Source organism: Ornithorhynchus anatinus, chromosome X3, assembly GCF_004115215.2.
Source record: "Ornithorhynchus anatinus isolate Pmale09 chromosome X3, mOrnAna1.pri.v4, whole genome shotgun sequence".
Lineage (NCBI taxonomy): Eukaryota > Metazoa > Chordata > Mammalia > Monotremata > Ornithorhynchidae > Ornithorhynchus > Ornithorhynchus anatinus.
In genome coordinates, this window is record NC_041751.1 from 1038286 (window position 1) to 1053724 (window position 15439).

Here is a 15439-nt window from a genome sequence, read left to right on the forward strand (position 1 = left end):
TTACAGACGAGGGAACTGAGGCACCGAGAAGTTAAGTGACTTGCCCACAGTCACACAGCCGACAAGTGGCAGAGCTGGGATTCGAACTCATGAGCCCTGACTCCAAAGCCCGTGCTCTTTCCACTGAGCCACGCTGCTGTGTGTTCCGCGCAGGCGCAGTCCGAGCCCACTGTGGGGTAGATTAGAGCTCCGCGCCGGCGCATCACAGACCGAACGGGGGTGGGGGGGGTGTGTGTAAAAAATGGAGCTCTGCGCAGGCGCATTCCGGGCCCACGGTGGGGCGCGCGCCCGTGTTAGACCGCCGCGCCGGCGCAGTCCGACCTCAGCGTGCGTGGGATGGAGGTAGACCCCCGAGCCGCCTTAGCCCGGGCGCGGCCAAGGCTTTGGAAATCGGCGCTGGCGGCCCCCAGCCCCAACGTGGCGGGTAGCGTTAAGTCCCGATCGCAGCACGGGTGGTGACGGTGAGGGGAAGGTCCCATGCGCCGGTGCATTGGCTGCCAAGGCGGGGGTGGGGGGGCGGGGGAGGTGTATGCGCCTGCGCACTGGTTGCCAGGTGTGGTGGAGGCTGCCAAGGCGGGGGGGGGGGGGGTGGGGGAAAGCGTTCGCGCCGGCGCACTGGCTGCCAAAGCGGGGGAAAGGGGAACGTTCGCGCCGGGGTACTGGCTGCCAAGGCGGGGGAGGTGGCGGGAGCTTTCGCGCCGGCGCACTGGCTGCCGGGGGGGGGTGGGGAAGGAGCGAACGCACCGGCGCACGGGCTGCTAAGACGGGGGAGGGAGGGGGGAGCGTTCGCGCCGGCGCACTGGTTGCCAAGGTCGGGGATGGGGGGGAGAGTGCGCACTGGCGCACTGGCTGCCAAGACGGGGGAGGGATGGGGGAGCGTTCGCGCCGGCGCACTGGTTGCCAAGGCGGGAGTGGGGGAGCGTTCGCGCCGGCGCACTGGCTGCCAAGGGCGGGAGGGCGTTCGCGCCGGCGCACTGGTTGCCAAGGCGAGGGGGGGCGGGGGAGCGTTCGCGCCGGCGTACTGGTTGCCAAGGCGGGGGGCGGGGGGGCGTTCGCGCCGGCGCACTGGCTGCCAAGACGGGGGAGGGATGGGGGGGCGTTCGCACCGGCGCATTGGTTGCCAAGGCGAGGGGGGGCGGGGGGGCAGGGGAGCGTTCGCGCCGGCGCACTGGTTGCCAAGGCGGGGGGCGGGGGGGGCGTTCGCGCCGGCGCACTGGCTGCCAAGACGGGGGAGGGATGGGGGCGTTCGCGCCGGCGCACTGGTTGCCAAGGTGGGGGGGGCGTTCGCGCCGGCGCACTGGCTGCCAAGGAGGGGGTGGAGGCCCAACTTCCGGGTCCGGAAGGTCCGGCGCCTGCGCAGTTGGGCGTCCCCGGGCCCGCCGCCATTGGGGCGCCCCGCCGATCGTCCCTGCGCGGTGCGATGCGGGCCGAGGGGCGGTGGGGGGGACGGAGAGCCTGAGGAGGCCGAGCGGATGCCCCCTTTTGGTCAATCAATTCGATTGATCGATCGATCGCCTGGTGCGTGTGAGGTCCGTGGGGGGGGGGGCGGGGCCGGTCCTTCCTTAGGGCTGCACCGTGGAATAAGAAGGAGGGTGGGATTTGTCAGGCTCTTACCCTGTGCTAAGCACTGGTGCGAGCGCCGGGGTTGGTTTAGAGCAGCAGCGCGGCTCCGTGGCAAGAGCCCCGGCCTGGGAGGCAGAGGTGGTGGGTTCTAATCCCGCCCCCTGTCAGCTGGGCGACCTTGGGCCAGGCGCTTCGATAATGTTGGTATTTGTTAAGCGCTTGCTATGTGCACGGCACTGTTCTAAGCGCCGGGGGAGATACGGGGTCATCAGGTTGTCCCACGTGAGGCTCACAGTTAATCCCCATTTTACAGATAATAATAATAATGATGTTGGTATTGGTTAAGCGCTTACTATGTGCAGAGCACTGTTCTAAGCGCCGGGGGAGATACGGGGTCATCAGGTTGGACCACGTGAGGCTCACAGTTAATCCCCATTCTACAGATAATAATAATGATGTTGGTATTGGTTAAGCGCTTACGTGCAGAGCACTGTTCTAAGCGCTGGGGGAGATACAGGGTCATCAGGTGGTCCCACATGAGGCTCACAGTCCTCATCTTACAGATAATAATGTTGGTATTTAAGTGCTCACTATGTGCAGAGCACTGTTCTAAGCGCTGGGGGAGATACGGGGTCATCAGGTGGTCCCACGTGAGGCTCACAGTTAATCCCCCTTTTCCAGATAATGTTGGTATTTGTTAAGCGCTTACTATGTGCAGAGCACTGCTCTAAGCCTTGGGGGAGATACGGGGTCATCAGGTGGTCCCACGTGAGGCTCACAGTCTTCATCCCCATTTTCCAGATGAGGTAACTGAGGCACAGAGAACTGAAGTGACTTGCCCACAGTCACACAGCTGACAAGTGGCCGAGCTGGGATTTGAACCCATGACCTCTGACTCCCAAGCCCGGGCTGTTGCCACTGAGCCACGCTGCTTCTCTAGATGTGGCTACTGAGGCACAGAGAAATTGTGACTTGCCCACAGTCACCCAGCTGGCTTCACTGCTCTGGGCCTCAGTGACCTCTTCTGGAAAAGGGGGATGAAGACGGGGAGCCCCCGTGAGGGACCACCTCACGACCTTGTATCTCCCCCAGCGCCTAGAACAGTGCTCGGCACGTAGTAAGCGCTTAAATGCTCTTGTTATTATTGTTAATGCTTACAATTGAATGAACGATGAAGATGATAATGTGGGTGTTTAAGCACTTAATATATATGATTAGCAACAGCATAGAGAAGCAGCGCGGCTCAGTGGAAAGAGCCCAGTCTGGGGAGTCAGAGGTCGTGGGTTCTAATCCCGCCACCTGTCAGCAGGGTGACTTTGGACAAGCCACTTCACTTCTCTGGGCCTCAGTGACCTCATCTGGAAAATGGGGATGAAGCCGGTGAGCCCCACGGGGGACAATCTGATTGCCTTGTAGCTGCCCTAGTCCTTAAAACAGTGCTTTGCACATAGTAAGCGATTAATAATAATGTTGGTAATGTTTGTTGCTTAAATACCATTATGATTATGATTGAGTGAATGATGCTAATGAGGGTATTTAAGTGCTTAGTGCGTACGATTGAATGAATGATGAGGATGATGGTTAATGTGGGTATTTTAGCGTTGGACTAAGCTCTGGGGTGGAGAATCATAATATTTGTAAAGTGCATACTGTGTGCTAAATACTGTTCTTAGTGCTGGGATAGATAGAAGCAGCGTGGCTCAGTGGAAAGAGCACAGGCTTTGGAGTCAGGGCTCATGAGTTCGAATCCCAGCTCTGCCACTTGTCGGCTGTGTGACTGTGGGCAAGTCACTTAACTTCTCTGTGCCTCAGTTCCCTCATCTGTAAAATGGGGATTAAGACTGTGAGCCCCACGTGGGACATCCTGATTCCCCTGTGTCTACCCCAGCGCTTAGAACAGTGCTCGGCATATAGTAAGCGCTTAACAAATACCAACATTATTATAGAAGCAGCATGGCGTAATGGATTAGAGTGCAGGCCTGGGAGTCAGGTAGGAAGACGAAGCGGGAGTTGTAAGAGCAGCCCGTTATGGCAGGAGAAGGCATATTTCCTGTCGTTCTTTAGTTTTCTCCCCCTCTATTTTGTCAATGAGGTGGCCATCCCCTTGATTGTATTTATTGCGATTAAGTTGTTTTTGTCTGTCTCCCCTGATTAGACCGTAAACCCGTCAATGGGCAGGGATTGTCTCTATCTGTTGCCGATTTGGCCATTCCAAGCGCTTAGTACAGTGCTCTGCACGTAGTAAGCGCTCAATAAATACGAATGAATGAATAATCCCATTTTGGGCAGGGAATTCTGTTGTACTCCACCAAGCGCTTAGTACGGTGCTCTGTACGTAGTAAGTGCTCAGTTAACACCGTTAAGCGATGGATTGGTACCTGGTGGAAAGGGGGTCCGAAGAAACCTGAGAGGTTCCAGCCACTGGTCATTTGGCTCCGTTCCTCAGCTTAGGGCACAGCAGCTTTTGCCAGCACATGTTTCTAATCTTGACCCAGTAAGGTTAACCTCAAAGCCACGATTACCGAATTATCGTTTCTACAACCCGATTACCTTCTAGTGATAATAACCATAATTATGGTATTTAAGGGCTTACTCCGTGCCAGGCACTATACTCAGCGCTGGGGTGGATACCAAGCAGATCAGGGTGGACACAGTCCTTGTCCCCGATGGGGCTCATACCCTCGATCCCCATTTTACAGGTGGCATTACTGAGGCACAGAGAAGTGACTTGCCCAGTGTCACACGGCAGACAAGTGGTGGAGTCAGAATTAGAACCCATGATTTTCTGACTCTCCCAGAACCTTAAGAGTCTTCTTTCGGGAGATGTATTACTTCTTTCAAGACCATTTACGGTGTGGCATCAATATATGCCAAACATTACCCTATTTATTTTGTTAATGAAACGTACATCGCCCTGATTCTATTTAGTTGCCATTGTTTTTACGAGATGTTCTCCCCCTTGACTCTATTTATTGCCATTGTTCTTGTCTGTCCATCTCCCCCGATTAGACCGTAAGCCCGTCAGAGGGCAGGGACTGTCTCTATCTGTTGCCAACTTGTTCATTCCAAGCGCTTAGTACAGTGCTCTGCACATAGTAAGCGCTCAATAAATACTATTGAATGAATGAAATGCAGGCAGGGATGAGCCGGTCATCTGTAAGATCCTTGCAGGCAGGGAATGTGTCTTCCAACTCTGTTGTATTGTGCTCTCCTAATTGCTCAGTACAGCACCCTACACACAGTAAGCACCCAAAAAATAAGCGTCGATAATCTGAAAGTTAACGCTACTCGCAAGAGGCCAGACTTAGTAGCAAGGAGACTTCCTTGGAGAATCAGATTAATTTGATGTAATAATTGAAAAATAACAGTGTATACGGCCTTATTCATTCATTCAATAGTATTTATTGAGCGCTTACTATGTGCAGAGCACTGTACTAAGCGCTTGGAATGGACAAATTTGTAACCGATAGAGACAGTCCCTGCCCTTTGACGGGCTTAGGGATTTAGGCGCGCACACACATGGAAATGTTACACTTCGGGAAGGGGACGGACAGTAATTTAATGTACTGTCGAGATGGGTTGATTTTAGTCTTTTTCAAGGGCCTAAATTGAGCTTTCTAGTTGGTCTGACTCTTGAAAGATTTGGACGAGGGATGGAAGGACTTTTGGAGGAGGGATGGAAGGAGGGATGATGTACTTAAAATTCAAGTAGATGGGTTGGGTTGACGTGGAAGAATGTGGAGGCCCAGAAACAAATGAAAGGAATGGGGGAAAGCAATGAAGTGACGTAAATGGAAAAGAGAGTAATACGATAGGATGGAATCCAGATGTTTCAGGTTCTCTCGTGTGTCTACTCAGCACTCAATGGAAATCAGAAAAGGAGCATCTTTTCCCTTAACCACGTTGATTGGAAGTTTTGAAGAAGCCCGATGCCTTTGATTTTATAAAAATTCAGTGGTTGTATTCTTTAAGTCTGTGGTGATTTCCATTCCCGTCTTCCCGCCTGCTGTAGATCTCGTTTCTCTACTTATCTTCGGCTCCGTTTCACTACCTCTTGACTTTGAGGTCCACATTTCACTTTGCCTCCTAAATAAGCTCTTTGTGGTCAGGGAATGTGTCTGTTATTGCATTGTACTCTCCCAAGCGCTTAGAACAGTGCTCTGCACATAGCAAGTGCTCAGTAAATGCCGTTGATTGAGTTGATGTTATAGCAGGCAGGCTGATCTATGAGTATAAAATCCTCTGCAGCAACAAGGTGAACCAGAATGACTATTGGGGAAGATGGAGCCAACCGTGGATCATTCCAAAGTGTTTTGGGGGGAAGAAACTATATGTGTATGCGTGTGTATATAAATATATATTTTTATAGGAATTGCTTTCCAAGAGATTTTGAAACAGAACTGTACACCTGGGAGGGAAGCCCAAGCCTGATGTCTACTGAGCAAATTGCGCTGTGCTTCCTGTGTAGTATAATAAACCATTTCAAAGTGAGTTTTAACCCACTTTGAGGCTATTTTTGTGTAATACTCATTTTAACCCTCAGCCGATTTGTTGCTTCTGGTCTTTTGTTTTCTGTTCGGTATGCAGTTTCCATTGGATCTTACTGCATCTGCCCTGTTGCTGAGCTTTCTCGTTGGGATGCATGTGTTATCTGCAGTATGCTGTCATTTCTGCTCTAATGCAGTATTTGTGTTCTTGCAAGAATTAAAGTCAGGGGAAAATCCTGTTATTTGTAATCATTGATTCATTGGGAATTGATAGGTTAGTGGTAGAGTTGAAGATCCCACCGTGACTGAATATTTTTTGATCCATCAATCATGTTTATTGAATGCTTTCTGGGTGCAGAGGACTGTACTAAGCGCTTGGGAGAGTAATAATTTATGGTATTTAAGCGCTTACTGTTTTAAGCGCTGGGGTAGATTCAAGGCAATCAGATTGTCCCACGTGGGGCTCAGAGTCTTAATTCCCGTTTTACAGATGAGGGAACTGAGGCACAGAGAAGTGAAGTGACTGGCCCAAAGTCACACAGCCGATAAGTGGAGGAGCCGGGATTAGAATCCACGACCTCTGACTCCCAAGCCTGGGGTCTTTCCACCAAGCCACGCTGCTTCTCCAGCATAACAGAGTCGCTAGACACGTTCTCCAACTGCAGCGAGCTTTGATTCAAATTTTAGCACTGTACAGTTGCGAGAGTGTAAGCCTATAGTGGACCGGGAACATGTCTGCCAACTCTGTCGCATTGAATTCTCCCGAATGCTTAGTACAGTGGACCTCACACAATAAGTGCTTAGTACAGTGCTCTGCACATAGTAAGCGCTCAATAAATACTATTGAATGAATGAATGAATGAAAGTGCTCAATAAATACCACCGGTGATGAAGACGAAAAGGAGCACGAGGTATTCTGTGGTTCGGGACAGTAAGGCAGAGACTGGGAAGCTTCGTAGCATCACACCTCGACCGACCCCACACATGGGCACTCAGCGGATTCTTCCTGCGTTAAATCACCTTGTGCCAACTTGAGGATGGGGTTTTATGCAAGACTGACTTGTGTTGGGTAACAGTAATAATAACTGTGGGATCTGTTAAGCACTTACTGGTGCCGGACACTGTACTAAGTGCTGGGGTGGTTTACAAGCAAATCGGGTTGGACGCTCAACTGCTGTGTGACCTTAGGCAAGTCACTTAACTTCTGTGGCTCAGGTACCTCATCTGGAAAATGGGAATTAAATCCTACTCTCCCTCCCTTTTAAACTGTTAGTCCCCTGTGGGACGTGGACTGGGTCTATCCTGATGAGCTTGTATCTGCCCCCAGCACCTTATATAGTGGGAAGCAGCGTGGCTTAGTGGAAAGGGCCTCGGCTTCGGAGTCAGAGGTCATGGGTTCGACTCCCGGCTCTGCCACTTGTCAGCTGTGTGACTGTGGGCAAGTCACTTCACTTCTCTGTGCCTCAGTTACCTCATCTGTAAAATGGGGATTAACTGTGAGCCTCACGTGGGACGACCTGATTACCCTGTATCTACCCCAGCGCTTACAACAGTGCTCTGCACATAGTAAGCGCTTAACAAATACCAACATTATTATTATAGTGCCTGGCACAAAGTAAGTGCATAACAAATACCATTTAAAAAAAATAAAAATGCCCAAACCCACAAATCAACAAAAAAGTCTTCATCTAACGGTAGCCTGAATCATGATCCATAATAGAACATCATCCTACTACAGCTAGTTTGGTATTTTAATCATACAATTTGGACTGAGCAAAAATATTAGGGATTGTCCTTCACCCAACAGCGTAGCCTAATGGGTAGAGCATGGGCCTGGGGGTCAGAAGGACCTGCAGCTTGTGTGCTGTGTGACCTTGGGCCAGTCAGTTCTCTGTGCCCGTGAGCCCCATGCGGGACAGGGACAGTGTCCAGCCTGACCACCTTGGATCTATCTCGACACTCAGTACAGTGCTTGGGACGTAGTAAGCTCTTAACAGATACCATTAAAAAAAAGGCCTGAGTGTGAGTCCCATGTGGGAGCGGGACTGTGTCCAACTTGATTTGTTTCTGTCCACCTCAGCGCTTAGTACAGGGGCCTGGCAAAATAGTAAGTACTTAACAAATATCAGAGGTATGATTTGAACAGTCCAGGCCTTTAATAAAGATCATGCGGGAAGATGACAAAGTTAAAATGACAAAGTTTTCATAGTTAAATACTCTATATAGAGAAGCAGCGTGGCTCAGTGGAAAGAGCACGGGCTTTGGAGTCAGAGGTCATGGGTTCGAATCCCTGCTCGGCCACTTGTCAGCTGTGTGACTTTGGGCAAGTCACTTAACTTCTCGGTGCCTCAGTTACCTCATCTGTAAAATGGGGATTAAGGTTGTGAGCCCCAAGTGGGACAACCTGATTCCCCTGTGTCTACCCCAGCGCTTAGAACAGTGCTCGGCACATAGTAAGCGCTTAACAAATACCAACATTATTATTATTATATAAAAATGGCTGGCTCAGTTGAATTCTTAAAGCCCCAGCAAAAAGGTGTTTTTGTTGATCCCAACCTCACACTCTAGCCTGGGAAATGGCACTGGGCAAGTCCAACAATGGGACAAGGACGAGGTTACTATAAAATAACTAAAGGAACTAATTTTCTTGTGTACACCATAGCGGACTTAAATCTTTTTCCCATGGTTGGGGATTAGGAGCCGACGGGGTGCTCTCAGATAATAGCGGGGCAGGCGGCAGAGGTCCGTTATTATTACAGTTTTGATATTAAGGAGTCTACAAGTCCAGAAATAGGAGGGGAAGCTGCAACTGCAACTGTCTTTTCTCACCAAGATGCTAATGGCGGCGGGGGAGATGTCTTCACTTAGTTGGGACCCAGTCCATCGTAGGATAACTGTGATTAAGATGGGTAAAGGTGTGATTCTGCCAATTTGGACTCCCACTTACCCATTTGATTTATATTGTGCCTTGCTTTAAAAGAACTCCAAGGACTTCACACTTGTGCTCAGATTCTTCCCCAACATGTCCCTGAGGTTCAAACAGACAGTGGTTCAAGGACTTAACCGAGGTGAGAGTCGATGGCTGATTCATTCGTTCGTTGGTTCATTCGGTCGTATTTATTTAGGAGGTAGATGTCCCGCAGATCTGGCTCACTTCCTATTTTTGTCCCGTTCAGTCTGCGTTAAATATTTCTCACAGAGTCATTTCTCCAGAGCGCTTTCCGTCCACTCTCCTCTTCCCTTCGATCTGGCCCCAGGTTTAATCATTCCGTTCTCTCTATTGTCTTGTCCACCAGGTAGTCTTCTAGCTTTCTGAATCCCCAAAATGGCTGCTAAAGAAGAAGCCAAGAGCGAACCGGAAGCGAAGAAAGAGAAGGTCCATCAGCATCCTTTCTACTGTAATGTGAGTTCTTTCCCACGTCGGTTTAGTCTCTCTGAGGTCGCGGAGAGTCAGGTTTTCAATTTCATCTTTCGGGAATTTGGTGAGCAAGTTTCCCTGGGCTTTCCTCAGGGATTTTTCTCCACCAGGTTGGAATTCTGCGGGGAATATTAGGAACAAACGATGGCGTTTTCCTCAGGGATTTTCTCCACAGGGTTGGAATTCTGTGGGGAATATTAGGAACAAAGGATGGCACTCTGAAACCTTTCTTCCTCTCCACCCCATTTTCCACTGCCCCAGACTATCAGAGGGCAGGTTCCTAAACGACCCAACATCAGTTTTTCAGACTCCTGCTGGCCCTCATGCAACTTGGCCTTTCTGATCCCCTCATCAATTCTGGCTGGACTTGGACAAAGCAGTTTTGTCCCTCTTCCTCCCCAGAACCTGGCCCTTCACCAGCTGTGGATTAGAAACCCCGCTGCAGGTATTTGAGAAGGGGTTCAGCCTCTCCAAATCAATACCCCAGCTACCTCTGGCCCAGTGCCTGTTGGACTCTTTCCAGGACCCGCAATCCCGTGACAGACTCTCGCTCATCATCAATCAGTGGTATTTATTGAGCCCTTATTGGGTGTAGAGCACTGTGCTGATAGTGTGGGAGAGTACAGTGCAACAGAGTTGGTAGACATGTTCCCTGCCCACAACGCACCGACAGTCCAGAGGATAAGCGTACAGTCTCTGAGTGGTTTGCAGGTGTTGTGTTTTGAAAAGAGTAAGGCAGGTCACTTGGTAATTCAGTAGTATTTATTGAGCGCTTACTATGTGCAGAGCACTGTACTAAGCAGTTGGACACTGTTCTAAGCGCTGGAGAGGATACAAGGTGATCAGGTTGTCCCACGTGGGGCTCACAGTCTTAATCCCCATTTTCCAGATGAGGTGACTAAGGCACAGAGAAGTGAAGTGACTTGCCCAAAGTCACACAGCTGACCAGCAGAGGAGCTGGGACTAGAACCCATGACCTCTGACTCCCAAGCCTAGGCTCTTTCCACTGAGCCACACTGCTTCTCTAATTGGTAATTGCTCCTTATCCTTGCTGTCCCAAGCACCATTCGCAAGAGGACAGTGGAGTTACCGGTGAAAGCACCTTGAGTTCCTTCAATTTTTTTTTAGGGCGACCAATTCCCGGTAACGTTTTTCCCCCATTTGGTTACTTGAACGCTTCCTTTGAAATAATTATTTCTCTCTGTTTTGAAACTAGATTTGCAAAATCTCCTGCGCATCGGCATTGAATCTGCAGACACACTTTCTTGGTTTCAAACACAAGACGGTAAGATCATCATTGATTTCATTCTAGAATCACTAAGTCGTTCATATTGAACACTTCCCGTGTGCAGAGCACTGGCTAATCGTTTGGGAGAATGCAGTATAATGGTTGTTAGACAAGTTCCCTGCCCGCAAGGAGCTTACAGTCTAGTGGAGTCAGACAATATAAATAAATTCGTGGCTCAGTGGAAAGAACTTGGGCTTCGGAGTCAGAGGTCATGGGTTCGACTCCCGGCTCTGCCACTTGTCAGCTGTGTGACTGTGGGCAAGTCACTTAACGTCTCTGGGCCTCAGTTACCTCATCTGTAAAATGGGGATTAACTGTGAGCCTCACGTGGGACAACCTGATTCCCCTGTGTCTACCCCAGCGCTTAGAACAGTGCTCTGCACATAGTTAACATTATTAAATTGTGGATATATTTTATGGATAGAACGGACTGTGAAATCTGAGTTATATAATTCTCAAGTGGTAAAATCTGGGATGAACAAAATTCATTTTCATTTCTGTTTGGTAAATATACCCTTTGAAGAGTAAAAGAGAATTGAATCTTAAAGCATTTAACTGGAATTTTTGTTAAGGCTACACAGAGTCTGGATACATTTCTGCTGGAGGAGCTTTTTTCTCATTGCGAAAAATGGCAGTCATCTGGACTGTAAGCTCACTGTGGGCCAGGAACGTGTCCTCCAACTCTGTTGTGTTATGCTCTCCCATTCACTTAGTACAATGCTCGGCATACAGCGCTCAGTAAATACCATTGATGATGATGATGATGATGATGAAGGGAGAGTGGGATAAAATCAAATTGAGATGGAATGGAGTCTTGATGAACCTCTGTTGGCATGAAATAACTTTATGTTGGGGCTCTCGTGTGTCCTCCTTTGCGTCGTTGCGGATTTTTTGCTTGCATTTTTTAAAAAGTCTCTCTTCGTTTGCCAAGGTTGAAGAGGCCCTAAAAACTCACGGCATTGGTAAGTTCCGGATCTCAGAGTTGGGGAGGTGGGAGAGTCGGCGTGTGGAGGTGGCGGGAGTTGATGGGCTTGGGCCTGGGTCTGCGTAGATATGTCGGCTGGGGTGGGGAGGGTCTTCGGACCGAGTCTCTTGCTTCAGATTGAGTTTGGAGAAGGGAGTCGGTCTCAATCCTTTTTATAAGCATCTTGGTAAGAAGTCATTAAATCCCTGCAAATCAGAGTAAAGATTATGTCTTTGTGTAAAGGGTCCAGTAGTCTGTTCCTTCCAACTCCATTGTCAGTTTTCTTAGAGGGTGAACTTGGCCATTCTTATCCTGGGGATTTAGCAACTGCTGAAATGTGAACTGTCGTTTGATTAGGCCACAGCCGTGAGAGGAAGTTTCACCGGAAGGGCTGAGGCTAGGACTTGTCCCCGTCCTAGTGCCCGGGCTCTGAGGTGCAGGATGTGAGGACCAGAGGGCAACTCATCCGCCCCTGGCCCCCACTTGACCACCAAACCGCCTCTTGCTGTCGAGGGTCTCCGCTGGCCCTCTTGCTGCTTTCCTCTGGTGTCCCTTCCTCTCCCTTTGGGGTGACTGAGAAAGGAACTCTGCAGTTGCAAACTCAGCCCCAACCTTGTTCGTGCCCTCACCCCTTGCAGATGCAGGACCAGAAAAATGCCATCAGGGTCTGGCCTGCGTCTTTGGGGACACTCTAACACTAGTTTTTTCTCTGGCGATCTTTTATTCTGGAGAATAGAATTAGTTCAGAGCAGACCTAGTTCCCTCACCTATTCCTTGGACTGATGTCCGGTTTCTTCCTCTCTGTCTAGTAAAAACCATGGGCTACTCGACAAGCATAGAGAAATTCCAGAGTCCGAAACAAAAGGTTCCCGATTACGGTAAATAGATGTCTATTGTTTTTGGCATTTTGCTCTGCGTACCAGGGCATGATCTCGGAAAGTTCCTCTCCCTGTAGTTTCTGCTCTCTGTCCCTACCTTTGGGAGCTAGTTTCTTTAAACTTTTGTAGCACTCTAAAAGGAGATGGAAATAGAGAAACAGCGGGGTCTAGTTCTGATCCTGGGTCTTCCAGTTGCCTAATGGGTGACCTTGGATAAGTCACTTCACTTCTCTGTGCCTCAGTTTCCTCATCTGTAAAAATGGGGTTTCAGTCCCTGTTCTCTGTCCTCTAAAGGCTTTGAACCCTAAGAGGGACAGGGACCTGATTAATTAGACCGGTGCTTGTCACCTAATAATGATGATATTTGTTAAGCGCTGACTGTGTGCCAAACACTGTTTCCAAGGCGCACTTAAGCAATACATAATGCTAATAAAAAGTTTCTAATGCTAAGTGCCTTTCTAATGATAATCGGAATGGAAATACATATCCTTCCTTTCCCCTTTTGTTTCCGACTTTCCTCTCTCCTGCTGTCTTAGCCCATTCCCCTGCAAACCGTCCGGGGCTGTGCCGGCACCGGCATGTCTCTGATTCAGTTGGCCGAGCCCTTTCCCTATTTCCGGACCCGCGGATCTGAGTCTGGGAGATTGGAACATGCACCCAGAGAGACCGTCAGATGCTTCCAGTCTGTTCGTTAGCAATCCTGATCAAACACACCCCCTAAGGATTGGGTGACTTAATCTCTCCAGAACAAGGCTTTCTCCCCTGGCCTAATTTGAGATTTATTTTTTTTTCATTCGGGACATTATAAGTGCCTACTGCAGTGCCCTGCACACAGTAAGCACTCAGGAAATACCACTGATGGATTGTTATGGGAAACGTCCCTTATTTGCATAAACCAGTTGGTTCTCTGGGGATAGAGCCCTGTCCTTGAGAAACAGGAATTGTAATCAGGCAGCCCATCCATTAAGTTTTTGAGTGCCTTTTATGTGCAGGAATTGCCTCCAGTTTTGTTTGGCTCCTCTATCCTTTCCTAATGTATTTTACTAGGGGACAACTCGGGGCTGGTTGGGGGTCAAAGGAGAGCAGCTCTGGTTTGCAGCTTATCACCAAATTCTCTCTACCTACAGTTAAAACTGAACCCGAGAAGTATCACGGGCAGAGTTTGCAAGAACAGCTAAATACCTGTAAAGATTCAGAACCTGCAGTTGGTGAGTTATCTCTTTGATTTTGAAGTGTCTGTGTCTCGAATACTGCGAAAGGAAGTGTCAGCGTTTCCGACCATTTTAGTGTGTTTACGTGAAATTTTATGTAATCTTTAGCAGCTTCTGCTAGTTTTAAAAGGGGACAAACCAAATAGTCAATACCCACAACTAAAATGAACTATGTCACACTGAAGACAACCACTACAGTGATAGTTATGGCAGTGCAAATTAAATAAACACGTAAACATAAACATAAATAAACATTTCAACATTTGAAAAGTGAGAGCAGTGCTCCCAGAGAAGCGATAAATCCCCATGGCATGATGGCCCTCGAGGCGAGGAGTGACAGCGGCGTCGCTGTTGAGGGGGTGTCGGGCGGTCATGGGCCGCTTTGAAGATTAGGCGGGGCGAACATCGTGCCTTGCAGTGCGCAGGCTGGGTAGATCTGACATGGGCATTCCTGTTATTCCCGGGGCTCAGAGAGAGGTGACTCCTGCACCAGGAAAAAGGAGCAAAATGTTATAGTGTCTGAAGCGTCTTGGGAAGGAGCCGGTTTTGGATAACTGAGTTTTGGGGGAAATTCGAGAGGCAGGGAAACATTCGGGTCCCATTCCTGACCCCGGATCGATCAGAGTCTGGGCTCAGAAACAGAACTCAGATCCCCCCCGCCACCCGGGCTGTAGCAGAAGGCAGGTCCCCTCCACCAGCTTTGTCTGGTCTCCACCTCTTACCTCCCCCCAAGCTAGAAACTGAAGCCAGACAGCCCCTCACGCCCCTTGAGCAACAGAACCTCTACCCTCGGTGTCTCCCTCCCTTCCGGGTGCAACTGTAAAAACCCACGAATTCTGGGCCGTTGTGGATAACGGAAAATTTGCCTCATTGATATCCGGATGATGGGCAAGGACTGTCGAGCCACAGTGGGAGTTGCTAGGGTCACGTAGACTCCTGGCTGAGGGATTCCGAAGTGGTAACGGACAGTCCACGGTTCTGGACGGACGCTCCATCATGGCAGCTGCGGACAGGGAGCAGGGCTCGCCTTTGTGCTTCACGGACCATTTATCGTTTCAGGGCTCGAATATGTCACCGAGTATCAATCCAAGGAAAACATTCCTATTCTCTACGAATGCAAGCTGTGTAATTGCCAGACTGGTTTGAGTAACATGTTCATGCATGTTTTTGGCTCAAAACACAGGTTGGCATATCTGGTAAGTCAATTCTAAAACACACAGGTTCTTTGACTAGTAACGGTGTGGAATAGCCCGATGAGCTGCGGAGCACAGCTGGATGGGGAGCAAAGCAGGCCTGGCTCTCTCCATTCCTCTTTGCCTTGTGGGAGCGGGACTGAGATCCCAGAGAAGAGTCAGGCCCTCGGCAGCTGGGGTCGGCTCTCGGAGGTGCTTTGTACTTTTTCTGACTAATGATCACTGTGGTATTTGTGAAAGTGTTTGCTATGTGCCCAGCACTGGAGTAGATCCAGGATAATCAGATTGGACGTGCTCCCCATTCCACGTGAGGGTCACAGTCTGAGTGGAGTACTGTGTTCAAGTACATATAATACGCTACTCCGGACACAGTGGGCTCTCAGCGGACGTTATTGGTGATGATGATAAAGAGTCGGAGAGGAAGCGTTTGCTCTCAC

The 15439-nt window shown here is 49.6% G+C and overlaps 1 protein-coding gene and 1 long non-coding RNA gene across 11 annotated transcripts in view; one reads left to right on the forward strand and one right to left on the reverse strand.

Moving 5' to 3' along the window:
- Positions 1-308: 308 nt before the first annotated feature.
- Positions 309-15439, forward strand: part of LOC100681683 — a 32041-nt gene continuing 16910 nt past the window's right edge. For 2 of the 10 annotated variants that reach the window (XM_007661663.3, XM_039910595.1), the window contains exons 1-7: positions 310-461; positions 9347-9453; positions 10685-10753; positions 11688-11718; positions 12530-12598; positions 13726-13806; positions 14869-15005. In XM_007661663.3, coding sequence (XP_007659853.1) covers positions 9376-9453; positions 10685-10753; positions 11688-11718; positions 12530-12598; positions 13726-13806; positions 14869-15005 — 465 coding nt within the window. In that variant the 5' untranslated portion in view covers positions 310-461; positions 9347-9375. Of the gene's footprint in view, positions 462-1378; positions 1530-9030; positions 9119-9346; positions 9454-10684; positions 10754-11687; positions 11719-12529; positions 12599-13725; positions 13807-14868; positions 15006-15439 lie in introns of those variants that run through there. The other 8 variants (XM_007661664.3, XM_007661666.3, XM_007661667.3 and 5 more) reach the window with 8 other exon arrangements.
- Positions 14003-14622, reverse strand: LOC114807577. The gene is made up of 2 exons (XR_003755638.2): positions 14532-14622; positions 14003-14293 (listed from the first exon to the last, which is right to left on the reverse strand). It is a non-coding gene; the product is annotated as an uncharacterized LOC114807577 (long non-coding RNA).